This window comes from Narcine bancroftii, chromosome 4, assembly GCF_036971445.1.
Source record: "Narcine bancroftii isolate sNarBan1 chromosome 4, sNarBan1.hap1, whole genome shotgun sequence".
Taxonomy (NCBI): Eukaryota; Metazoa; Chordata; class Chondrichthyes; order Torpediniformes; family Narcinidae; genus Narcine; species Narcine bancroftii.
In genome coordinates, this window is record NC_091472.1 from 238373149 (window position 1) to 238400093 (window position 26945).

Below are 26945 nucleotides of genomic sequence, written 5' to 3' on the forward strand. Positions count from 1 at the left end.
ATGTCCTCTGGTTTGTATCTCATCTACCCTCAGTGGAAAAAGCCTATCTACATATCCCCCTCATAATTTTAAATACCTCTATCAAATCTCCCCTTATACTTCTATGCTCCAGGGAATATAGTCCTAACCTGTTTAACCTTTCCCTGTAACTCAGTTCCTGAAGTCCTGGCAACATCTATAAATCTTTTCTGCACTCTTTCTATTTTATTGATTTCCTTTTTGTAATTAGGTGACCAAAACTGCACACAATAGGGGATCTCATGGAAACATTTTGAATGCTGAAAGGATTGGTCAGAGTAGACATGAATAAGATGTTTCCCTTGGTGGGTGAATCCAGGGCAAGAAGGCATAGTCTTAGAATTAGTAGGTACCCATTTAAACAGAGATGAAGAGAAATTTCTTTAGCCAAAAGGTCATGAATTTGTGGAATTCATTGCCACATTCAGCTGCAGATGCCCAATTATTGGGTGAATTTAAGGAGGAGATCGATAGGTATCTAATTAGTCAGGGTATCAAGGGATATGAGGAAAAGGCCAGAATTTGGAACCAGATATGAGAATGGTTTAGCTCAGGGTGGAGTTGCGGAGAAGATTCGATGGGCAAAATGGCCTACTTCTGTTTCTTTATCTTGTGATCTCGTGAATATTCCAAATTTGTGATCTTGTGAATACTCCAAATTTTACCATAACATCCCAACTCGTATACTCAATACTTTGATTTATGAAGGTCAGTATGCCAAAAACTCTCTTTACAACCCTATCTATCTATGACACCATTTGCAGGGAATTATATATTTGTATTCCAAGATCCTTCTGTTCTACCTCACTCCTCTGTGCCCTACTATTTACCATGTATGTCCTTTCTTGGTTTGTCTTTCCAAAATGCAGCCCCTCACACTTGTCTGCATTAAATTCCATCTGCCATTTCTCAGCCCATTTTTCCAGCTGGTTCAGATCCCTCTGCAAGCTTTGAAAAGATTCTTACTGTCATCTGCAAACTTATCACATTTACATTATCATCCAGATCATTGATATAGATGACAAACAACAATGGTCCCAGCACCAACCTGAGGAACACCACTAGTCACAGGCTTTCAGTCTGAGAGGCAATCATTCACCACTACCCTCTGCCTTCTCCCATCCAGCCATTGTCAAATCCAATTCACTACTTCACCATGAATATCTAGTGTCTGAATCTTCCTGGCTAACCTCCCATGTAGGACCTTGTAAAAGATCTTACTAAAGTCTGTGTAGACTATGTCCACAGCCTTTCCTTTGTCAACTTTCCTGGTAACTTCCTCGAAAAACTATCAAATTGGTTAAACACAACCTACCACGCACAAAGCCATGTTGACTATCCCTAATCAGTTTCTGGCTGTCGAAATAATTGTATATCTGATGTCTTAGAAAATCTTACAATAATTTACTTACTACTGATGTTAGGCTCGCTGGCCTATAATTTCTTGGGTTACTTATGGAGCCTTTTTTGAACAACTTGAGCTACCCTCCAGTCCTCCAGCACTTCACTCATGGCTAAGGACATTTTAAATATTTCTGCCAGAGCCCCTGCAATTTCTACAGTAGCCTCCCTCAATGTATGAGGGAATACCTTGTCAGGCCTTGAGGATTTATCCACCCATATTTGCTTTAAGACAGCAAGCACCTCCCTTCTCTTTCATCCGTAGAGGTTCCATTACCTCAATTTTTGTTTTCCTTACTTCCCATGACTCTGTGCCTGTTCCCTGAGTGAATACTGATTTTTAAAAAAAATATTCAAGACCTGTCTCATCTCTTTAAAAGCCAAACACTCTGATCAAATCCCTTACTATCCTTTTGCTCTTAATATACCAGTAGAAACCTTTAGAATTTTTCTTCACATTGACTGCAAATCAACCTCATGACTTTTAGCTTTCCTGGTTTCTTTCTTGAAGTTTTTCTTGGATATTTATACTCCTCAAGTACCTCATTTGCTCCATGTGGCCTATACCTGCTGTACACCTCTTCTTCTGAACTAGATCCCCAATATCCTTCGAAAATCATATGCCTGCTAACCTTGCCTTTAATAACATACAAACTGTACTCTCAGAATTTCACCTTTGAAGGTCCTCCACTTACCTCGCACATCCTTGTCTGAAACAACTTATCCCAATCCATGCATTCTAGATCCTTTTTCATTTCCTCAAAATTGGCCTTTCTCCAATTTAGAATCTTAACCCGAGGCTCAGACCTATCCTTCTCCATAATTAACTTGAAACTAATAGCATTATGATCAATGGACCCAAAGAGTCCCCCTGCACATACTTCTGTCACCTGTCCTGTTTCCTTCCATAAAAGGAGATCCAGTATTGCATTCTCTCTAGTTTGTACCTCTACATGATGATTTAGAAAACTTTCCTGATCACATTCCTTAAACTCCAAGCCTTCCAGCCCTTTTACAGTATGGGAGTCCCAGTCAATATGTGGAAAATTAAAATCTCCTACTATCAAAACCTTATGTTTCCTGCACCTGTCTGCTATCTCTCTACAGATTTGCTCCTCCAATTCTCATTGACTATTGGGTGGTTTCTAATACAACCCCAACAATGTGGTCATACATTTGCCGTTCCTCAGCTCCACCCATATAGCCTCAGTAGACAAAGCCCTCTGGTCTGTTCTGCCTGAGTACCACTGTGATATTTTTCCTGATGAGCAAAGCCACTCCTCGCCCTTTCATTCCCCCTTCTGTCACATCTAAAACAATGGAAGCCCAGAACATTGAGCTGCCAGTCCTGCCGCTCCTGCAGTCAAGTTTCACTAATGGCCACAATATCCTAATTCTTCGTGTCAGTCCATGCTCTAAGCTCGCCTGCCTTTCCTACAGTATTCCTTGCATTGAAATAGATGCACCTGAGAACATTTCCACCATGTACAACCCGTTCAGTGCATGCACTTTTCACATAATCTTTTCCCTCCACTCCTCTATCTATTCTGGCACTCTGGTTTCCATCCCCTTCCTAATATAGTTGAAACCTGCTGGAGCAGCACTTGCAAACCTTCCCACAAAGATGTTAGTCTCCCTCCAATTCAGCTGCAAACTGTCCCATCAGAACAGGTCCAACCTTTCCTGGAAGGGAGCCCAATGATCAAGAAACCTGAAGCCCTCCCTCCTGCGACACATGTTAGGCTCCTATTTCTTACCTCACTAGCACATGGCACAAGTAGCAATCCTGAGGTCACTACCCTCGAGGTCTTGTCCTTCAACCTAGCACCTAACTTCCTGAACTCTCTTTCCAGAACCTCCTCACCTTTCCTACCCACGCCATTAGTCCTTATATTGTCCACCACATCTGGCTACTTACCCTCCCTCCTGAAAATACCTTGACTTGATCTGAGATATCTCAGACCCTGGCACCATGGAGGCCCTGCACTGCCTGCCTGTTCCCTTAGCTCTCCTGACTGTAACCCACCTACCCTCCTCTTGCCTCCTTGGTGTGATAGTGTCCCTGTAACTCCTATGCATTACCCTCTCTGCCTCCCAAATGATCTGGAGTTCATCCAACTCCAGCTCCAATTCCGTAACTTGGCTTGTCAGGGGCTGCAGCTGGATGCATTTCTCACACATGAAGTTGTCAGGGATACTGCTTGCTTCCCTGATGACGCACATTCTGCAAGAGGAGCATTCCCTACCTTGGCTGCCATTCCCACTGTTTATGACGAGGAAAAGAAATGATATCTTAAACCTGCCCTTACCTGTGCCTACCTAATGAATCCTTTTTTTTCCTCGAATAGGGTGGCCCTTTCTTACTTCAACTCCAGCACCACCACCTCAGCCCCTATTTACCAAAGCCCCTTGAGACAAAGCTTTTCTACTCTGATGATGACCACTCCACTACATAGTCCCTCCCTCCACTACTCCACTACATAGTCCCTCCCTCCACTACTCCACTACATAGTCCCTCCCTCCACTAATCCACTACATAGTCCCTCCCTCCACTACTCCACTACATAGTCCCTCCCTCCACCGCTCCACTACATAGTCCCTCCCTCCACCGCTCCACTACATAGTCCCTCCCTTCACCGCTCCACTACATAGTCCATCCCTCCACCGCTCCACTACATAGTCCCTCCCTCCACCGCTCCACTACATAGTCCCTCCCTCCACCGCTCCACTACATAGTCCCTCCCTCCACCGCTCCACTACATAGTCCCTCCCTCCACCGCTCCACTACATAGTCCATCCTTCCACCGCTCCACTACATAGTCCCTCCCTCCACCGCTCCACTACATAGTCCCTCTCTCCACCGCTCCACTACATAGTCCCTCCCTCCACCGCTCCACTACATAGTCCCTCCCTCCACCGCTCCACTACATAGGCCCTCCCTCCACCGCTCCACTACATAGGCCCTCCCACCACCACTCCATAGTCCCTCCCTCCACTACTCCATAGTCCCTCCCTCCACTACTCCATTGTCCCTCCCTCCACTGCTCCATAGTCCCTCCCTCCACCGCTCCATAGTCCCTCCCTCCACCGCTCCATAGTCCCTCCCTCCACTACATAGTCCCTCCCTCCACTTCTCCATAGTACCTCCCTCCACTTCTCCATAGTCCCTCTCCACTACTCCATAGTCCCTCCCTCCACTACTCCATAGTCCATCCCTCCACTACTCCATAGTCCATCCCTCCACTACTCCATAGTCCCTCCCTCCACCACTCCATAGTCCCTCCCTCCACTACTCCATAGTCCCTCCCTCCACTACATAGTCCCTCCCTCCACTACTCCATAGTCCCTCCCTCCACTACTCCATAGTCCCTCCCTCCACTACTCCATAGTCCCTCCCTCCACTACTCCACTACATAGTCCCTCCCTCCACCGCTCCACTACATAGTCCCTCCCTCCACCGCTCCACTACATAGTCCCTCCCTTCACCGCTCCACTACATAGTCCATCCCTCCACCGCTCCACTACATAGTCCCTCCCTCCACCGCTCCACTACATAGGCCCTCCCACCACCACTCCATAGTCCCTCCCTCCACTACTCCATAGTCCCTCCCTCCACTACTCCATAGTCCCTCCCTCCACTACTCCATAGTCCCTCCCTCCACTACTCCATAGTCCCTCCCTCCACTACTCCATAGTCCCTCCCTCCACTACTCCATTGTCCCTCCCTCCACTGCTCCATAGTCCCTCCCTCCACCGCTCCATAGTCCCTCCCTCCACTACATAGTCCCTCCCTCCACTTCTCCATAGTACCTCCCTCCACTTCTCCATAGTCCCTCTCCACTACTCCATAGTCCCTCCCTCCACTACTCCATAGTCCATCCCTCCACTACTCCATAGTCCATCCCTCCACTACTCCATAGTCCCTCCCTCCACCACTCCATAGTCCCTCCCTCCACTACTCCATAGTCCCTCCCTCCACTACATAGTCCCTCCCTCCACTACTCCATAGTCCCTCCCTCCACTACTCCATAGTCCCTCCCTCCACTACTCCATAGTCCCTCCCTCCACTACTCCATAGTCCCTCTCTCCACTACTCCATAGTCCCTCCCTCCACTACTCCATTGTCCCTCCCTCCACTACTCCATTGTCCCTCCCTCCACTACTCCACTACATAGTCCCTCACTTTTATAGTGATGTTTCAGTCACATAACCTTGATTCCCTTCATCTGTTGAACCTGATTGCCCAAACAACTGCTGAGTCACTCCTTTTTCAAACCTTTTGTTTTGAATGAACTCCATTGCCCATTCAACTGCTAAATTTTTCGTGGGATTTTTTTCAGGACCTGATGGCTGGGTGAAAGAAACTCTCTTAAAACCTGTTGGTACACGCATAAACACTTTAAAGCATTCTCTTTGGTGGGGAACAAGAGAGTTTGTTTGGGATAGGCTGGGACCTTTGTAAGTTGGCTGCCTTTCCTCAGCAGTGGGACATGTAGATGGAGTCTGTTAGGGGAGGCAAGTTTTTGTATTAATCTGAGCTCCATTTATTACCATATGCAGCTTTTGGTCTTGAACAGAGCAGCTCCCCTACCATGCTGTGATGTTTTCAACCAGTATACTTTCAATGGTGCACCTGCAGAAGTTGGGTTTTTTTTGTAATACTTTATTTATTGCACTTTGAACCATATCAACCAATATATTTACAGATGCATCTCTTTAAATATTCACAGTGACATTTTCTCTTTTTTCCCCCATCCCTCCCTTCCCCCTTCCCACCCCCCTCCAAAAACAGTAAATATTGAACATATAAAATACAATAAAACAATATCTTTATACAAAAGGAATACAAATAAAAAAGACGTATCATCTACTTATACACATTAAATCTGATCATGTTTATCTTCTTATCATTTTAGGTTATGGTGGTCCGAGGCCTGTTCTTTCTGTTATGTTCCATATATGGTTCCCAGGTTTTTTCAAACGTTGTAACTTTGTCTTTTAAATTATATGTGATTTTTTTTTTCCCAATGGGATACACTTAAACTTGGTTATATATTCCATCAATGTTTATAATCATATAGTCCAACGTGGCCATCTTATATCTTTATTTTCACTTCTTTTCGCCTCTTCACCACCTCCATCCCCTTTTTTCCCATTACTGTTCTTTTAAGTTTTCCTTTTCAATCTCAATATATGACAACACACTTAAGAGATGAAATACCTCAACAATCCCCACAAGCAATAACCCTTTAACCCCAAATGAACCCCCCCCTCCTTGGATTGACCCTTGTCCCTTGACGGCAACCACACTCCTGTAGAAGTTGTTGAAGGATGGGAAAAATGCTGAACTTCCTTAGTCTTCTGAGAAAGTAGAAGCTTCAGTATGCTTACTTGACTGTCGCCTCAACATGCTTGTTCCAGGTTAGGATATTGGAGATATGTTTCATTGTCTATGCCCTACATAATTTCATAAACTTCTCTCAGGCCACTCCTCACCCCCCTTTTCTCCTTTGATTACACTCCCAACCTATCTAGTCATCTAGTTGTGCCAACATTCTTGTGAATCTTTTCTGCATCCTCTTTAGTTTAATTATATCTTCCTCTAATATGGTGAACAGAACTGCAAACAATATTCCAGGTGCAGTCACAATATGTATTGTACATTACTGATGTAACACAACATCTCAACTCTCATACTCAGTGCCTGTCCAATAAATGCAAGTGCAGTAATCACCATCTTTATTGTACTTTTTCATTAATTTCTCTTGAGTGCAGTCTTTATTTCACTTGAATTCTGGACCGTTTCCTTGCTCAGGATGAAAAACATTAACACCATCTAATCCAATATATTAAATCTATTCAGAATCAGGATTTATTGTTATGAACAAGTCATGAAATTTGGTGTTTTGCAGCAGCATCAAACCGCATTATTATTGAATAGGTTAGACTTTTTTTCTACCTAGGTAGTAGGTCATGATGTCACACACATCCAAAAATAACCTATTTTCGTAGTATCAACTTCTTATTTCCATCCACTCTCTTCCCCCCCCACTCCCAGCCCTATGACTCTGGTCCATTAAACCTGCAGGGATGTTTTTGGTATGTGGTGGGGGGAATTGAGAACACCAGGGGAAATCCATGTAATTGCAGAGAGAACATCTAAACTCCTTGTGGACAGCACAGTAGGTTAGGGCTGTAATCAGACTGCTGGAGATGAGCATTGCTGTGTTATTCTGCAGCAACGATGAGCTGTGTGTTGGTGTATGTGTTCACCTATCCCACTTTAAAAAAAAATTTTTGCTCTTTCATGTCCGTCTGTAACACAGAGGGCACGGACTGAAGGTTTAATTTCTAATCTTAACCTATTTATTGACAGATGTAGCAGATGACAAACAGATAAATGATGAACTTCAGACGGTGACAGTAGCTGCAATAGCAGATAACACTGGCTATGTTTTGCACCCACAGTCTTCAATAACATTGCCCAAAAAGACAGCAATCAGGTACGTACAGGATATATGCTTACATTAGGTATAAATGAATGTTACAATTGCATATTCCAAGTCAAGTCGTCGCTTTTTTTGTTAATCATACTATAAACCTTGCAGTGAACAGTGAAAAACGAGATAGCATTTCTCTAGACCATGGAGCTGGTTATTTAAATGGTTAAGTTACCTTATGAACAAATTTTATAAATAACATATTTCTCATTAAATCTCATGTTACAAATGCTAGCCCTGTGTCCCTGGAGTTCAGAAGCCTCACAGCTTGGGGGGGTGGGGGGAGAAAGCTGTCTTGTAATCTGGTAGTGAGGGCCAAAACGCTTCAGTACCTCTTCTTGGATGGCAGGAGGGAGAACAGATTGTGGGAGGGGTGTGTGGAGTCCTTCACAATGTTTATGGCTTTCCGCAAACAGTGGCCATTATAAATGTCCATCATTGTCAGGGAGAGAGACCCCAATCATCCCCTCAGCAGTCCTTACTATCCGCTGCAGGGACTTGCATTCTGAGATGGTACAGTTCCCGAACCAGTTACATAGGATGCTCTCAATATATCCCATGTAGAATGTAGTGAGGGTGGAGGGTGGAAGCTGAACTTTCCTCATCCTCCACAGGAAGTAAAGGTATTGTTGGGCCTTCTTGACAATGGACCTGGTGTTGGGGAACCAGGAAATATCCTCCGCCAGGTATACACCAGGGAATTTGGTGCTCTTGACTACCTTGACGGTGGACCCATCGATGGTCAGCGGAGAGTGGTCCCACTGTGCTCTTCTGGCATCTCCTTTGTCTTGGCGTTCAGGTGTAGGTTGTTTATGATGAGTTTCATTTTATTTTGCTGAATGACTCAGCTAAGTTTTATTCTTTTATTCGTTATTCTTTTACCTTAGTTTGTAGGTTGGAATAACATGAATTAGTGATAAATGATGCAATTGCAAACCTTTTAGTATATGGAAAAATTGATGGCATAATTTGGCTTTCACCCTTTATTATAGTAACCTCTTCATCACGAGCCTAATTTCAGTCTTCCCATAAAATATAAAATATAGAATTGTCTTTTAAATAAATTTATATTGTTGATATCAGAGGGCCTTTCTTGAAGATTTATGTTCCTCAAGTATATGTGTAAAGCATTAAAGTTGACCAGAAAAAAAACCCCAATCTGTTAGAGGAGCTCAGCAGATCGGGCAGCATCAGTGGGAAAACAATTCGAATTGTTTGAATTTCAGACAACTTGCACCATTCAGTTTTTTTCTTTTCTCTCCTGATCCACCCAGATTCCCTCTCTCACCTCATATTTCCAACTCCACCTCCTATCCCTATTTTATCCACTGACTTTCTCCTTGTTTCACCTTTCCTCTGTCGTATTCCTAAATCTGTACCATTTGTGCCTCCGCATTATTTTTCAGCCACTGTCTCAATCTCCACCTTTTCCTCCCCCACAACCTGGCTCCATCTGCCTATTTACCCTCTTCTAATGTGGTTTCACCTATTACCTGCCAGCTCCTGTGCCACTCCTCTCCCTCTCTTCTTTCTACTGGCTGTATCCTCTGTCCATTCTCATTCATGAATTGTTGACCATCCGCCTTCACAGATGTGCCCGACCCACAGAGTTCCTCTAGCAGTTCTTTTAGGCACCAGTTCCAGCATCTACAATTGCTATGTCTCCATCTTAATTTTAACATACATTCTCTGAGATCTGAAACCTTTTGCCATGGAGCCAATTTTGGCAAGTCAAATATCTGGGCAATTTTTAACCTGTAATTTGCAAGAGCCTGAAATCTATCAAAGCTACATTAATTGTTAATCTCCCATTAAATTTCTATTACCCTGAACCACCTTGACAAATATCTTAATTGATTAATGAGTAGAATTGTACACTGTCCTTTCAATGGAATCTAGACAAACCTTTATCCTTTTGAAATCATGGAATCGGAGACAATTTATAACATGGGAAAAGTCAGCTTATAGTGTTCATTCTGATTTTAAATGTACCAAATGTAATCTAATTTTTTAGTACTTGATTGCAACCATACATTTCATGGTTCTTCAAGTACTCATCCAGGCATTTAAAAAAGATGTGTTGAGGTTTTCTACCTCCAGTGCTCTTTTGGGGAGTGAATTCCAGACTTCTTCCCACTTTTTGGAAAAAAAACCACTCCATGTTTGGTCAGTTGGTCTACCTGGCCAAATCAGATGATCTACGAATGAAACTGCAGGATCCTCTAAACAAAGTGAGAAATTCCAGTATAGAAAATCTTACTCATGACTTCTGTTGTATCATTTGATCTTGAGGCTCTGACTTGCATGGAACATTGAGACTTTGCATAATTGGATACACCCTTAACTTGAGTTGCTGTTGATGTCATTCTGGTGGGATTAAGGAAGTAACAGATCATTAAAGCAATGGATTTGCAATGGCTGGATCTGAAAAAAAATTACCATGCAAGAAATTGGAGTTAAATATTAACATGGAGTTTCATTTGGAGAAGGTACAATTAATTTTGGTGAAATTGATGGGGCTTGAAGTTCGTGATGTTAGCAGTAATGAATGGAGTTTCTTTTGGTGTAGCAATTTTCTCTTTCTTGCCTCTGCCTATCAGTTTTGTTATTGCTGAATGTAATATAATGAAACAGATTGACCCTGTATTGAATGTGCCCAGAAGTATTGAACTGCACATTTCACAAACATTTCTATGACTGATTCCACCTGCATTGAATTCGCCCATCGTTATTGAATGAAGATCTACCGGGATCCATGCCTGAAGAGGGCGCACAAAATCAGTGAACCGGTGCGGACTCGAAAGGCCAACATGGCCTGTTTCCGCTCCGTAAATGGTTATATGGAATGGAAAATTGCAATAATAAGTTCAACTTTTTTTGTATTTCAGAATGGTTGAAGATAATTTTTCTGTCCCACTTCAGCCATTGCCACACAACACTCCTGCCTGGGCACGAAGACTTCGGAGCTGTGAGGTTGATAAGCTAATTATATATCATCTTTATTGGATGTTTGCCTTGTTGATTTCTAATTCAGCAATATGATCTTGAAATTTTTTTTAGTCTGTAGGTACAGTGCGCACTCTTGTGGAAAATGATCAGGGTTACAGTCTGAGATCAGATATTTAAAAAAAATTATTCTTAACGTTTCAAAAGAGTATAAATTTTCATCAGAAGTAATGAACAGAAAGCAAACAAATTCAATAATCTTTTTTATAGACAATGTATAGGTTTGGTTTATTCATTAAAAATAATGAAAGATCAGAGAAATGAGGAACATCCAAGATTTCTGACAGAATTGAATGATTCGGTATTTTTCTCTTTCTGGTCCTGCTTTTCCACCAGTCCCTGTTTTTATTTCATACTTCTAGAATTCATTTCTTAAAAACCTGCAGTCAGTTTATACAGTGGAGGAAGGTTTTTGCTGCTCCTGCTGTCCTAAGTATAGGAAGATATTGTGCCTATATTGATGGGAAAAGAGACTGTTCCATTGTTGAAATTCCTCCAAGTCGGTATGTAGAAGGAACAGCAAAGTTTACTTTCATATTCTGACGACATATGCAGTTAGGATGCTCCACCATCTCTCACATGACCTTATGCAGTTAGGATGCTCCACCATCTCTCACATGACCTTATGCAGTTAGGATGCTCCACCATCTCACACATGACTTTATGCAGTTAGGATGCTCCACCTACTCACACATGACCTTATGAAGTTAGGATGCTCCACCATCTCTCACATGACCTTATGCAGTTAGGATGCTCCACTATCTCTCACATGACCTTTTGCAGTTTGGATGCTCCACCATCTCACACATGACCTTATGCAGTTAGGATGCTCCACCATCTCACACATGGATTTGAGCTATGTTGGCTCCACTGTAAATTGCAAAAATATTTGTGCATTGTGAAATCTTGGTGGTGGGATCCTTGAGGCTATTGATAGTATTTTGATATTGCTTTTTTTTGGCATATTTCTTCCTAATATTTCTTGCAAGAGCCTGAATAAGGGGTGAAATTATTACTCAAGCTAGGGATGCACAAAAAAAATATCAAATCTTCAATCTTGAGGAAGCATTGACATGTTGGGGAGGAACTCAGCAGATGAGAATGGATCATGGTCAGAAATGATTGGTTACATTTTGGGTTGGTACACTATCAAGACTGAAGAAAGAAGGGGTGTAAGTAAGAAGAAGGTTATGTATATAAAGGGGAAAAGTTGCTGGAGAGGGTAATAGGGTATTGGACAAAAGGTGGAAGAGACCATTGGGAGGGGGCAAACGGAGGAAAGTGGTAGATAAAGAAGAGATGGAAGCAATGGACCCAATTAGAGATGAAAGTTTCCTAAAATTTCATGCTGTTATGTTGAAGGCTGTACAAGAGGAATATGATGTATTCTTCTTCAACTTTACAATTGGCCTCATCTTGGCAACTCAGGTTAAATTAGTTTAAGTAGGCCCAGTGGTTTTTTGATAATTGTTCAGTTACAATGAAGTTAGCAATTTTGTCTATCTTATTCATCAAAATTTGTGATGGCATCTAACCATTTCATTGAAGTTTTAGACTTGTTATTTCCACCATTGTATTTATGAAAGCAGCCATTGATGTATCTTTTGTTTGCTCCCAGTTGTTATCCATCCTTGTATTTTACTAGATTCTCTCCCATGGGCATGATCTGATGAAAAAAATATAGCTATTATTAACCAAAATGTTTCATTATACAATGCTGCAGAGTCCCTTTTATTGAGCATTGAACAATACAGCACAGTACAGGCCCTTTGGCCCTCAATGTTGTGCTGACCCATATGTTTCTTCCTAAAAAAAAGAACTAAACCATCCTGACCTGTAACCCTTTATTTTACTTTAATCCATGTGTCTGTCTAAGAGTCTCTTAAATGCCTCCAATATTTCAGCCTCCACCACCATCCCCGGTAAGGCAGTCTGGGCACCCAGAACTTTGTATAAAAAAAAAACATACCCCAGTGTCTCCCCTAAACTTCCCTCCCTTAACTTTGTAGATATTTTCTCTGATTATTCTTCTGCCCTGGGAAACAGTTGCTGGCTGTCCACCCTGTCTATGCCTCTCAGAATCTTGTAAATCTCTATCAAGTCTCCTCTCATTCTTCTATGTTCCAAAGAGAAAAGTCCCAGCTCTGCCAACTTTGCCTTCCTTATAAGACTTGTTTGCCGACATCCTGGTAAATCTCCTCTGCACCCTCTCCTTGGCTTCCACATCCTTCCTTTATTGAGATAACCAGAACTGAACACAATACTCTGTGTGGTCTTACCAGAGATTTGTAGAATTGCCACATGATTTCTCTACTCCTGAATTCTCTGTTAATGATTCCCAGCATCCTTTAGGCCTTCTTATCTATCCTATCAACCTGTGCGGTGGCCTCCTCAACAGCTTTAGCAAACCTGCCCACCAGGATATTGGACCCCTCCAGGTCAGGTGCAGCCCGTCCTTTTTGTACAGGTCAGACCTTCCACAGAAGAGATCCCAATGATCCACAAATCTGAACCCCTGCCCCTGGCACCAGCCATGCTTCATCTGCCACAACTTCCTGTTCCTACCCTCTTTGGCGCATGGTACAGGAAGAAATCCTGAGATTAGTACCCTTGAGATCCTGCTTTTTAACTCCTTTCCTAATGCTCTATATTCCCTCTTCAGGAACTCGTCCCTACTCCTATCTATGTCATTGGTTCCCATGTGGACCACAACATCCGGCTGCTGGCCCTCCCCCTCTACAATTCTATGAACTCGATCAGAGACGACCCTGACCCTGGTACATGGGAGGCAACCTACCATCCAGAAATATCTTTAAATGTTCATTGCTTAACCGCACTTCAGAGATTAGATTTTTTTTAAAAATGCGGACACTGTAAATCTGAAATAAAACCAGAAAATACTGAAAACACTCAGCAGATCCGACTGCATCTGTGGAAAAAGAAACTATGAAGATTTCAGGTCAAAGACTCTGTCTGACAAAGTATTTCCAACACTTTTTGTTGTTATCTCAGTACTTAGATGCTTCATTTTCTGGTCAGTGTTCAGAACTCAATGTGATATCTAAAATGTGAGTTAATCAAAGCCTATGTAGTTACCTTAGCCTATTTTATTGGAATATTATAGTTAGTTGTGCAAAAAGAATCAGAGGATGCTAAGAAGAAAACATGACTACAGATAAAATGTCTGAAGAGAAACCTTCTCATCGTTCTGTTTCATTTTGTTATTCTAGAAAATTGGAGACTCCTACCGTGGATACTGTGAGAGTGAAACTGAATTGGAAAACGTACTAACAGTCCACAAACAGCAAACACAAAGTGTCTGGGGGACAAGGCAGTCTCCAAGTCCAGCCAAGCCTGCCACCAGGCTGATGTGGAAATCCCAGTATGTCCCATATGATGGAATTCCATTTGTTAATGCAGGTCAGATACTAGAGAAAAATTTCATTGACACTTATAACTAAATTTGATATTTCAAATTTTTTTCGATTCCCATGTTCCATTTTTATATTATTTATTCTTGTTCATTGTTCTGACTAATCTCACTTCACATACTATTTCCTAAATGTTAAAGTAATGAGCCTTTCCTAGTAACCGTGCATCTTGGCGCCTCACAGTTTGGCGGGCAGCAACCTCCTTTGAAGAAGACCGCAGAGCCCACCTCACTGACAAAAGGCAAAGGAGGAAAAACCCAACACCCAACCTCAACCAACCAATTTTCCCCTGCAACCGCTGCAACCGTGTCTGCCTGTCCCGCATCGGACTTGTCAGCCACAAACGAGCCTGCAGCTGACGTGGACATTTACCCCCTCCATAAATCTTCGTCCGCGAAGCCAAGCCAAAGAAAAGAAAGATAGGAATGCTGAAGGTTGATTATTCTCCATCCTATGTTACAAAAGAATTTTGTAATACAAGGAAAGGTATTCAGTTCAGTGCTTCTGTACCAGATTTTTATAAGAACTGTCTATTTGATATTCCATACCTTTAAAAAGTTTTCAGTTTTGTATAGTTTTCTTTTTAAAAAGTATGCATTCTGATTTTGATACAATCAAAACAAACTGCCGCATGAAAGAAGTTTCTTGATCTGTCCCTTCATTCTTTAGTTCTGATTTAATGTTTCCAGAACCACAGTGCCAGCCAGTAGATTTTTGTTCTTTTTAACTTCATCAAACTCATTCATGTTCAAAGAATCTTCCCAAATTTTCCCTCGATGGTCTGTTTCTATAGTTTCACAATTGATTGTTTTCATTCATTTCTTCATCTCCCTATTGGTGGCTTTGACTTTCAGAAAAAGGGGTATCTGGAATTTAATGATATTATTTTAACAGGCTATTGAATTGCTTTGGGAATTCTTTGGAATGTGAATGCCTGTCTCTTTAAACTTGTAATTTTTACAGCTTAATCTTGTCCTCCATTTTTTTTCCCAAAATGTCTATTTGAACCCCTAAGGACTTTAATGTTTTACTATTTAAAACACCATTCTCATTGGGGTGAAGAGTCATCTTTCCATTTCATTAAAATTGCTCATCTGGCTATCAACATGATAAAAGCTAAAGTTTTCTCCTGGGTTGCTGACAGGTATATCTGGTTGACGAGAAAAATCAAACAAGGCAATTAAAGGGCATACTTCTATTTTGATCTTAAAAATCATTAATAAAGTATGGAAATTTTTTTCCAAAATTGAATCAGTGAAGCTTCAAAAATTTAATGCATCTCACATAATGGATCAACATCTACATAAAAATAAGATAATTTGAGTTTGGACATATGTGTTTTATGTTATCGCCTTAAATTGTAGTAAAAAAATGCCTTGCACAAAATGAGCAATCATTAATCAAGCTAAGAGTGGAATACCAATCTGAAAATATTATATTCAAATCATGTTCCCAATCATTTTTAATCCCAGCCATTGAAGCTGATCTTAAATCCAGCAGGTCGTTATAAATACATGATATTAATCCACCATAAATAAAGAAAATTTGAGATTTAAAAAAATCAGAAAGCTTGGACTGAACAAAATACCTAACTTGTAAAATGCATAACTTGTAAACATCTAAAAAAAATTAACTGACAATTGTTCAAAAGAGGCTAAGTTATCTCAAACAAAAAGATCTTTATAACATTTGATACCTAATCTATACCATTTTTTAAAATCTGTGACAAACACAAGATGGCTGAAAAAGATGGTTATCTATAATGGGACTAGCAAGAGAAAAACTATTATAACCAAATTTTCTAAATGGAGTCCATATTCTCAACCTTTTATCGGATTATGTTTCAATTTAGAAAAGGAAAAGGGTAAAAAGGAACCTAAAATTGCCAATATAGATGATTTTTTAGAAAACTTCAGCTCCATTTCTAACCAAGTGGGTTGATTCACTAATTTATAAAAATGTAATAATAAAAGTAGATTACATATATGAATCACCCAATAATATTGCAATGTCATATTTAAGCTTGGAGAAAATTAGATACAACATTAAAGATAGAAATTTTCAATTTGAAAAGGCGTGGGGTCCATTCATAGATACAATCATGATCGGCAGATTTAAGAAGTTTTGTCTGGTGTCTGAAGGTCGTTATTTCATCCATATCTTTACATCCTTTTCTACAAGGTTACCTCGATTAGAGGGATGGTATGATTAGATGTAGTTTTAGGAATTTTTTTTGTTTTCCTTTTTTATTTTTATTTTTTTTATTAACTTGTTAAATATGGGTTTTAATATGGTTGCCATAGATCAATAAATTAGACAGAACTTACCCTTTGTTTAGATCAAGAGATTGTCTAATGTAGTTTTACTTATTTTCTATCCATTTGTAAATTATATGACCTGATATTTGTTTTATTAGAGACTATATATGTAGGATTTATATGTAAAATTGAATAATAATATTTAAAAAGTGATTGCTAGAATTAGATTAAATTGTACAGTGGTTATGACACTAGGCTGGTAACCCAAAGATTTATATTCAAAGGAAGTTGTGAAATTAAATTTCCCGAGTAAAAATACAAGTGATTTCCTGGATTGTAGTTCAAAACTAAAACAGTGCACTAAGCAGTTCAACTTTAATGGGAAATCAGTTAGAACATCGAACAATAGAACACAGAAACAGGCCTTTCAACTCACGTGTCTGTACCTGCATGATGTCCAAATCAAGCAAATATCGTCTTTGTACTGATAGATATCTCTTCATCCCCTTCATATAACATATTCAAATAAGTTGACAAGAGAGCAAGGACAATAAATATGCTGAGAGGATGAGAGAAAGCTCAAGTAGGGTAGAAACCGTGGAGATACATTAGTTAAGCTGAATGGCCTTTTCATGTGGTCAACTTGCTATGCAGCCCATGATTTCAGTTACGTCATCATGTTTCTTCAGCCTTTGGACCTACCTTTATTGAAGCTGAAGGAGAGGTGGTAGCTCCTATATAAGCAGTCAGGAATGATTTTAGTTTGTTTGAAGTCATTTGACTGACTGAAAGCATGACCAGCATTTGTATTGCTCTCTTTAAGGAAGTAGGGCCATTGTCATGGAATGCCAATTTGGACCAAGGCGAAAAGGAGTTCAACCTAAGAAAACAGAACAGGAGAACATCACAAATCAGCATTACAAGGCAACATGTGCTGCACGGTAAGAATCCCGAGAAGAAATGGACACTAATTTTTAACTTGTCTGAAACAAATCCATTCATGATGATATTGCGACATTTGTAAATCACAAAAATCTAAAGTCACCTAGTTGAGTAAAAACACAAAATACTGGAGAAACTCAGCTGGTCAAACAGTGTCTTTTGTGTAACAAAGGTAAAAATACATTACCGACGTTTCAGACTTGAGCCCTTCATCAAGGAATGAGAAAATGACAGCAGGTGTCTGAACAAAAAGATAGGGGGTGGTAAAGGCAGGAGGTGATAGCTGGAGAAGGGATGGAGAGGTCAGCAGCGATCAGAGGAAGAGGGATAGCTGGGTGTGGGAAGGGGGAGGGGAAGGAAAAAGGTGACCAAGTTAGCAGAAAGCAGAGAAGTCTCTGTTAAGGCCAATTGGCTGGAGAGTGCCCAGAAGGAAAATAAGGTGTTGTTCCTCCAATCTGCAGATGGTCAGGGTAGATAGTACATAGGACTTGGACAGACATGTGAGTATGGGAGCGTGACTCAGAATTGAAATGGCTGGCTACTGGGAGGTCTCTGTTGTGGTGGACGGAGTAGAGGTGCTGAGCGAAGCGATCTCCCGATCTGTGACCTTTATGGCCTTCTCTATATTGGTGTCCCAGTCAGGCCCCAGGTGCACTCTACCACCTTCTTCATGCTGACAACCCAACTCACCTCTCTGCATGTATCCCGTCAGATCCTCGGAATGCTTTCCTCACACTGACAACCCAACTCATTTCCATGCAAGTGTCCTGGTCAGGCCCTCGGCGCATCTTCCTCGCACTAACAACCTGACTCATCTCCACGCAAGTAGCGACAGTAAAAGGAATACCCGTGCATTGAGGAGCATTGTTATTTCAATGGGGGAAAAGCTTTGTATGTCCAATGAGGTCTTAGCGTACTCATGTGCGGTCCATCTGCTCAATATTATTTATTGTGATATGTTTACTTATTTCCTTGATTTTTGAGTTTCAAGTTGATTGAATTTCCAGATAATGGAAATAACTACTGTAGTTGTAAATGTGGATATAATAATGTTACTCAAACTGCTGTTTCTTTAGTCTAAATTGTTTTCAAAGGTCCCAATTATGTCTCATGGGAGACATAATTATTGGGGATGTGGGCATTACTGATAAGATTAGGATTTAATGCACATTCTTAACAAGAAAGTGATGGTGAGCCACCTGCCTGAAGTGCTACTTTCCTTGCTCTCACATTGCTATTAGATTTTGAAATCGATAATAGAACTATTATTTTCAAGTGCTAACTGACAGTGATCCTGTCACAAAAATGCCCAAATTATATTGCATGAGAGGACAATTAAAGTCAATGGTTTCCAAGACAGAGGGTGGATTCTTTCATGCAGGAAATAGCTCAACTATAAATATCATTTCAAAACCTAAATGTTGAGTTATGAAACTTTGTGGAATCATTTTTACTTTTGATACTCCTTTTGCCTCAAATTATGCAAAATATACAGCATAAAACAGTCCTTTCAGCCCCACAGGAAGTTGACCCTATTCCTGAAATAAACAGATTCAGAATGTTTATCAGATAATAAATCAGTAATCAGTCAAATATCATTAAGAAAATCTGTATTATTTTCAACTGCTGAGAAAAGGCCATATGTAAATACAGCATGGAAGTAAGCTCTTTAACCCATCAAATTCACACTGGCCATTGGACACCCATCTTTATCCAAATTCTACCCTAATCTATCCTATTCACTCAATATGTCCATCAAATCTCCCAAGGTAATACCACTCATCTACGTACTAGGGGCAATTGGCAGAATATCTTTGGGATGATGCACATGAATGAGCTGTCTTCTTTGACAATGAAAGGAAACTGAAGTACCCAGAAGAATCCTGCATGGTCACAAGGAGGACATACAAACATAACACAGACAGCTGTGAAAGGCTTGGTGGGGTGCTGGAGCTGTGAGGCATCAACCCTGCTTGCTGTGCCAAAGTGATGCTTCAAGTGGAACTGCAACATATTATGAAGCTGTAATGTAAGGCCCAAAAGATATCTTGCAGTAGCTAAGGTCTATATAAGAACATAAATAGGAGCAAGAGTAGGCCATCTGCCATTCAATGAGATCATGGCTGATGATAGACTTATCTCTACCTACCTGCCTTTTCACCATATCCCTTAATTCCCTTATTATGTAAAAATCTATCCAACCTTGTCTTAAATATATTTACTGAGGTCGCCTCCACTGCTTCAATGGGCAGCGAATTCCACAGATTCACCACCCTCTGGGGAAAGCAGTTCCTCCTCATCACTTGGGCCTAAATCTACTACCCTGAATCTTGACGCAAAGTCCTCTAGTATGGGTCTCTCCTACCAATGGAAACAACTTCTTTACCTATCTATGTCTTTCTTAATTTTATATGTTTCTACAAGTTTCCCTCTCATTCTTCTAAATTCCAGCGAGTACAGTCCAGATGATTCAATCTCTCCTCATAGGCTAATCCCTTCATCTCTGGAATCATCCTGGTGAACCTCCTATGCACTGCCTCCAAAGCTAGTACATTTGTCCTCAAGTATGAAGACTAGAACTGCACGCAGTTCTACAGATGCTGCCTCACCAGTACCAGTACCATGACCTCCCTGCACTTAAATTCCACCCCTCTAGCAATGAAGGCCACCATTCCATTTGTCTTCTTGATGGCCTGCTGCACCTGCAAACCAATCTTTTGCAAGTCACTTATAAGCATTCCCGAGTCCTTCTGCACGGCAGCAGGCTACAATTGCTTGCCATTTAAATAATATTCTGATCTTCCATTTTTCCTTCCAAAGTGGCTAACTTCATATTTGTCAACGTTGTACTCCATCTGCCAGACCCTCGCCCGCTCACTTAATCTATCGATATCTCTCTGCAGACTCTCTGTAACCTCTGCACAATTTGATTTTCCCCTCAATTTAGTGTGTGTCATCAGCAAACTTAGATACACTACACTCTGTCTTCACTTCCAGATTGTTCATGTACTTTGTGAACAGTTGCAGGCCTCTGCTTCCTCTCGCTTTAATTAGTTTTCCTAAATGCCTTGCCTCAATCTCTGGCTGTAACAGCAAGTTCACTATTTTCTGCTGAAGGAAATACTTCAAATTAATAAAATTGATTAAGACAACACAGTAGATTGATCTGTATGAACTTCATAAAGCCTTTAGTCAGGATCTTAAATGAAAGGCTAGTCTAGGTTAAGGCGCTAGGGATCTGAGGCTTGTTGGGAAACTGAATCCAAGATTGGCTTGGTGATAGTTCAAGTTTAGTATTATCATCCAATTGCATAAGTACAAGTGGATGAAGCAGTTTTCTTGCATGTAAAAACATGCAAATATGTATATTGACATAGCACACATATTTACAAGTAATTTATATGCTCTGCATATATGAAAATAAATAAATATTGTTAAAATAAATCATAGTCTCAGAGGGTTTGTATGAGCAGTTCATCAGTCATTCTGCAGTCTCACTGCCTGTGGAAAGATGGCGTTTCTCAGCCTGGTGGTTCTAGCCCTGATGCTTTCTGTGTCTGTTTCCTGATGGGAATAGCTGGAGGATGCTGTGTGCGGGGTAGTAGGATTTTTTAATGTATATAATGGTTTCAGTAAGAATGTAGGTGGTCCTAATTGTTCGTTTGTATATAACATGAAAACTGGTGGAGTCTTGGATAGCAAAGATGATTGTGTAAAATACAGCAGGATGTAGATCAGTTGGAAAATTGGGTGGCACAGTGGCAGATGGAAATCAATGCAGAGAAGTGTGGAAATGCACTTTGGGAAGGTAAATTCTGGTAGCATAGAATGAATGGTAGAGATTTTAGAGAGATTATAGTCTTTGGGTGCATAAATCCCTGAAACTGACAACTTAAGCAAATTGGGTAGTGAAGAAGGGATTCAGTATGCTGAGGCATGAAATGTTGGTTTCGGGATGTCCTATCATAGCTGCACAAAATACTGGTTAAAATATTGGTTAGAAGACTGCACTGAGAGTATTGTGTAGCATTCTGGTGACTGCAGTACAAGGATGTGGCTGCAACAGAGGTCAGAAGAGATTCACCAAGATAATCCTTGGGATAGAGGGCTGAATTTTCTGATAGAGGATTATAAAATCATGAAGCCCAAAGATAGAATATATAACTCAAGAGTCTTCCCACTGTAGGATAATCTAGAATTTGTGTGAACAGGTTTAAAATGAAATTTTCTGTAGGATGGTGGTTATCTGGAAAGAGATGTCATTTGTGGAGGAATATACAATTATAAGGCATTTGGGCAATTGATAGGAAGGACAGAGAGGGATGCAAGAAGCAATGGGATTAGCACAGATAGGCATCATGGTTGGCATAAATGTGGAAGGCTGAAAGGGACCTTGCTGTGATTCTATGAAGTGGTAAATCTGCAATGTTTGGAATATATGGCCCTTGAAGTGGACTTATCTATGTAGAACTCTTTCTTCATATTACCCTATTGTACCCCTTCATTATTTTGAAGATTTATAACTTGTCTGTGTTCAATCATCTCATTTACAGAGAGGAGAATCTAAACCTGCTGATTATTTCCTGAATGTTATAATCATTGATATACTCTTGTCGTGTTGACAGCCGCACTACACACAATACTCTGTTTGACATAACCAAGTTTCTGGATTATTTATTATATCCCTTTCATGTAATCCTTTGAAAATGAGCATCTTTGTCTTTACAGACATATTGCTACTTTTTAAAGAATTGTAAATGTCTGATCCTAGATTTTTATTATTCTATCCCTTTTGCACCAAGACATGTGATCTCTTTCCTATCAGTATTTAGTCACAATTTTTAATCTTCCATTTTATTTATCGGTTAAATGCCAATTTGATGCAATTCATGTTTCATTTGGTACACCCCACCGGCCCACCCAACCAAACCCTTGCAATTTGATATCTTCTACAATTTTCCACAACTGATTACCAAACATAAATCTCTGTACTGTCAGGTAATGGGAAATGAAGTCCTTGTGTTTTGTGGGACTTCACTTCCTGCTTAATGGCTTAAGGAAATTTTGAAAGATTCCCTTTTCTGAGCTATTCCAGTTTTTCATCTGATGTTACACTTAGATTCTGAATTAGTTTTGAACAATTCAAAGATGAGACCCCGCCTTTCTGATTAGCTTAGTTAGTTAGTTGTCTTCGGTTAAATTCATGGTTAAAATAAAAGATTTTTTTTTGTCAGAATGGTTTGACTGAACCATTTCATCTGTTTCCTTAGATTAATATTGGCGGGAAGTAGAGAAATTTACAGTCTTGTTCTCATGGCTTGGACTTCTACTGAACAGTGGTAAATAAAGGATTCAAAGTAATTGCTAGAATGAAAAGGGAATGTCATAGACTCAAGAGAATTCTCACTGTTAAAACATCTTCAGATTTTTTTTAACGATACAGCACGGTAGAAGGCCCTTCCAGCCCATGAAACATGTGCCTCCCAATTACACATAGGAGTAGCAATAGGCTATTAAGCCCATCAAATCAAAGCCGGGTGGGAGGAAATTGGATCATCCAGAGGAAACCCACACTGTCATGGAGTGAATGTATAACATATAAACTTACAGTGTCAGATTTAAGTGAAAACACATTGCTGGAGAAACTCAGCAGGTCAAACAGTGTACTTTATATAGCAAAGATAAAGATACATAACCAAAGTTACAGGCTTGAACTTATCAACAATTTTCCATACCTTGTTGAATGGTTCAAGCCTGCCTATAATGTTATGTATATTTATTTTTGCTATATATATATATATATGCTGCTGAAGATCCAGCTGCACTGGGTGGGTCACGTCTCCAGAATGGAGGACCATCGCCTTCCCAAGATCGTGTTATATGGTGAGCTCTCCACTGGCCACCGTGACAGAGGTGCACCAAAGAAGAGGTACAAGGACTGCCTAAAGAAATCTCTTGGTGCCTGCCACATTGACCACCGCCAGTGGGCTGATATCGCCTCAAACCGTGCATCTTGGTGTCTCACAGTTCGGCGGGCAGCAACCTCCTTTGAAGAAAACCACAGAGCCCACCTCACTGACAAAAGACAAAGGAGGAAAAACCCAACACCCAACCCCAACCAACCAATTTTCCCCTGCAACCGCTGCAACCGTGTCTGCCTGTCCCGCATCGGACTTGTCAGCCACAATCGAGCCTGCAGCTGACGTGGACATTTACCCCCTCCTTAAATCTTCGTCCGCGAAGCCAAGCCAAAGAAGATAAAGTATGATGTGTTAATTTTCTCCAGCATTGTGTTTTTACTTCAACCACATGTCTGTAGACGTTTGTGTATTACCAGTGCCGGATTTGAACCCGGGACACTGGCACTATAATAGCATTGTGCTAACTGCCTTGCAAACCAGGCCCCCGTACATTTATTATTGACTAGAGAGAAAGCAAAATGTAAGGAGTCCAAGTTTGTCAATTACACAAAAATAGTTAGAAAGGTAAATTGTAACGAGGATATTGTGACTGCAATAGGCTATGAAGGATTGGGTAGTAATGGAAACTTGGCAAATGGAATTTAATGTGGGAAAGTGTGAGGTCATACAGTTCATTGAGAGGAATCAAAGAGCAAATTATTATCTAAATAGAAAAAGGCTGCAAATGATTGAAGTTTGGAGGAGCTAGGTGTTCTTGTCCATGAATCACAAAGAAAGTTAGCAGGCAAGTATAGTAAGTGGTTAAGAGAGCATCAGACTTGTCAGTGTAAGGTAAAACATCATGAGATGGGAATGTGTAAGGAGTTACCCTGCCCTGTACAGGGCTGTAACAAGATGTAAATGCATCCTTGTACTTACAAGATAAGAGAGACATTGATGGATTGAGAGGCAGGAAGCTAGCAGGGAAAGGATAGCAACAGTTTTAGTCATTGGACAAGTAATGATATGATGATGTTCTAAGCACATATCCAAGGGTATAAAAAATCACCATTTTGCTGATAACGGCAGAATGCATTCTCCGACTAACATGGTTGGTCGCAAGTGTTACAATCCGGTAATAAAGAACAAAGAACCCTGATTTCGACTCAGCCTGGTGTTTGTCTCACTCATTCATGAACAAAGCAGACCTAACATCAGCCACAAACGAGCCTGCAGCTGACGTGGACTTTTTACCCCCTCCATAAATCTTCGTCCGCGAAGCCAAGCCAAAGAAAAAAAGAAGAGAGCATTTAGTACATTGGACATTATTGCAGAGGGGTGGATAATACTGTTGTAAAGGGTTTTGGAGAGGCTAAACCTGCACACTGTTTGCTCCTCTTACCTAAAAAAGATAGTAACTTTGAGAGCAGTCTAAAATACCAGGCGAATCCTGGGATGAAAACATTGTTTAATCAACAGAACTTAAATAGGGTGGAGTTCTTTTTATTAGAATTTAGAATTTTTTTTGAACCATGTAACATGTCATAGATAATAGACAATAGGTGCTGGAGTAGGCCATTTGGCCTGCACTGCCATTCATTTAGATCATGGCGATTTTCCACTATCAGTACCCTGTCCCTGCCTTCTCCCCATAACCCTTAATTATGTCCACAAGAACCTTATCTCACTCCCTCTTGAACTTATCCAGAGAACCCGCCTCTACCACTGTCTGCTGTAAAGCATTCCACAGACCAACAACTCTCTAGGTAATTTTCTTTTCTCATCTCTGACCTAAAGGGCCTTCCCTGTATTCTTAAATTATGACCTCTAGACCTAGTCTCCCCCAACATTGGGAACATGTAATCAGTTTCTATTGTGTCCAATCCTTTAATAATCTTATATACCTCAATCATATATCCCCTCATCCTTCTAAATTCCAACATATACAACCCCAGTTTATCCAATCTTTCGGCATACATCAAACCCGCCATCCCGGGAACTAACTTTGTGAATCTACACTGCACTACCATACTCCAGGTGTCGTCTCACCAGGCCACTGTACAACTGCAGAAGGACATCTTCACTCCTATACTCAACTCCCCTTTTTATGAAGGCCAACATGCCATTTGCCTTTTTCACAAGCTAGCTTTTAGTGACTAATGTATATGTACACTTAAATCACGTTGCACTTCCCCACTCCCTAACTTGACTCCATTTAAAAAATAATCTGCTTTCCTGTTCCTGCAACCAAAGTGGATAACCTCACATTTATCCCCATTTTTCATGCATCCACCCACTCACCTAACCTGTCCAAGTCCCCGGCATTTTCTTGACATCCTCCTCACACTTCACACTGCCACCCAGTTTAATGTCATCTGTAAATTTGCTAATGTTATTTATAATCCCCTTATCTAAATCATTAATGTATATGATAAACAACTGAGGACCCAGCACTGAGCCCTGTGGGACCCCACTTGTCACATTCTGAAAGTGACCCCTTCATCCCAACTCTTTGTTTCCTGTCTGTCAACCAATCTTCTATCCATGTCAGCACCCTACCCCCAATACCATGCTCTCTGATTTTGCCTACTAATCTCCTATGTGGGACCTTATCAAAAGCCTTCTGACTCTTTCACGTCCACCCTTCTCATCACAACAAATTTCAGATTAGTCAAGCATGATTTTCCCTTCAGAAATCCATGCTGACTTGTAATGATATTATTATTTCTGTCTAAGTGTTCTGTTATTTCTTCTTTTTTAATAGATTCTAATATCTTCCCCCGCAACTGATGTCAGGCTAACCGGTCTATAATTGCCTGTTTTCTCCCTTCTTAAAAAGCAACACAACATGAGCCACCCTCCAATCCACAGGCACCTCTCCTGAATCTATAGAACATTGGAAAATGTCCATAATTTCAAGAGCAACCTCCCAAAGCACCCTGGGATGCAGTCCATTAGGCCCTGAAGACTTATCAGCCTTCAGTCCATTCAATTTACCCAAGACTACATGCTTCTGAATCTGGATTTCCATCAATTCCTCCATTACCATTTAAATTTCTATCAATTTCTTCAATACCGAAGGACCTCTATCCCTTACCTGACCTTTTCCTATATCTTCCCTGATGAAGACAGATCCAAAGTGGGAATGGCAGGAGAGATGTCAAGCTAGGGGGCTAGGAATTTAAAAATGAGCTGCGTGGGCATTTCTTCTCAGAGAGTAATTAATCGCTGGAATTTTCTGCTCCCGAGTGTGGTGGAGACCGGATCATGAAATGTATTTGGGGTGAAATAGATAACTATTTGAAATATCAAAGAATTGGAGGTGGTGTGGAACTGTCACAGAAGACTTAAAGGGAGGATTAATCATGAGCCATTGAATGGTAGAGCTGGCTTGAGGGGCTGGGTTAGCAGACTCTTGCTATTTGCTTGAGTTCTTGTGTATTTAAAGCTACTTAGAGTTCATATGTCATTTATAAATATAGACCGAAC

At 40.7% G+C, this 26945-nt stretch overlaps 1 protein-coding gene across 4 annotated transcripts in view; it reads left to right on the plus strand.

Moving 5' to 3' along the window:
- Nucleotides 1-26945, plus strand: part of carf (calcium responsive transcription factor) — a 143871-nt gene that overhangs the window by 57505 nt on the left and 59421 nt on the right. For all 4 annotated transcript variants that reach the window (XM_069934427.1, XM_069934428.1, XM_069934430.1 and 1 more), the window contains 4 exons: nt 7796-7922; nt 10808-10892; nt 14156-14345; nt 17438-17555. In XM_069934427.1, coding sequence (XP_069790528.1) covers nt 7796-7922; nt 10808-10892; nt 14156-14345; nt 17438-17555 — 520 coding nt within the window. The remainder of the gene's footprint in view (nt 1-7795; nt 7923-10807; nt 10893-14155; nt 14346-17437; nt 17556-26945) is intronic.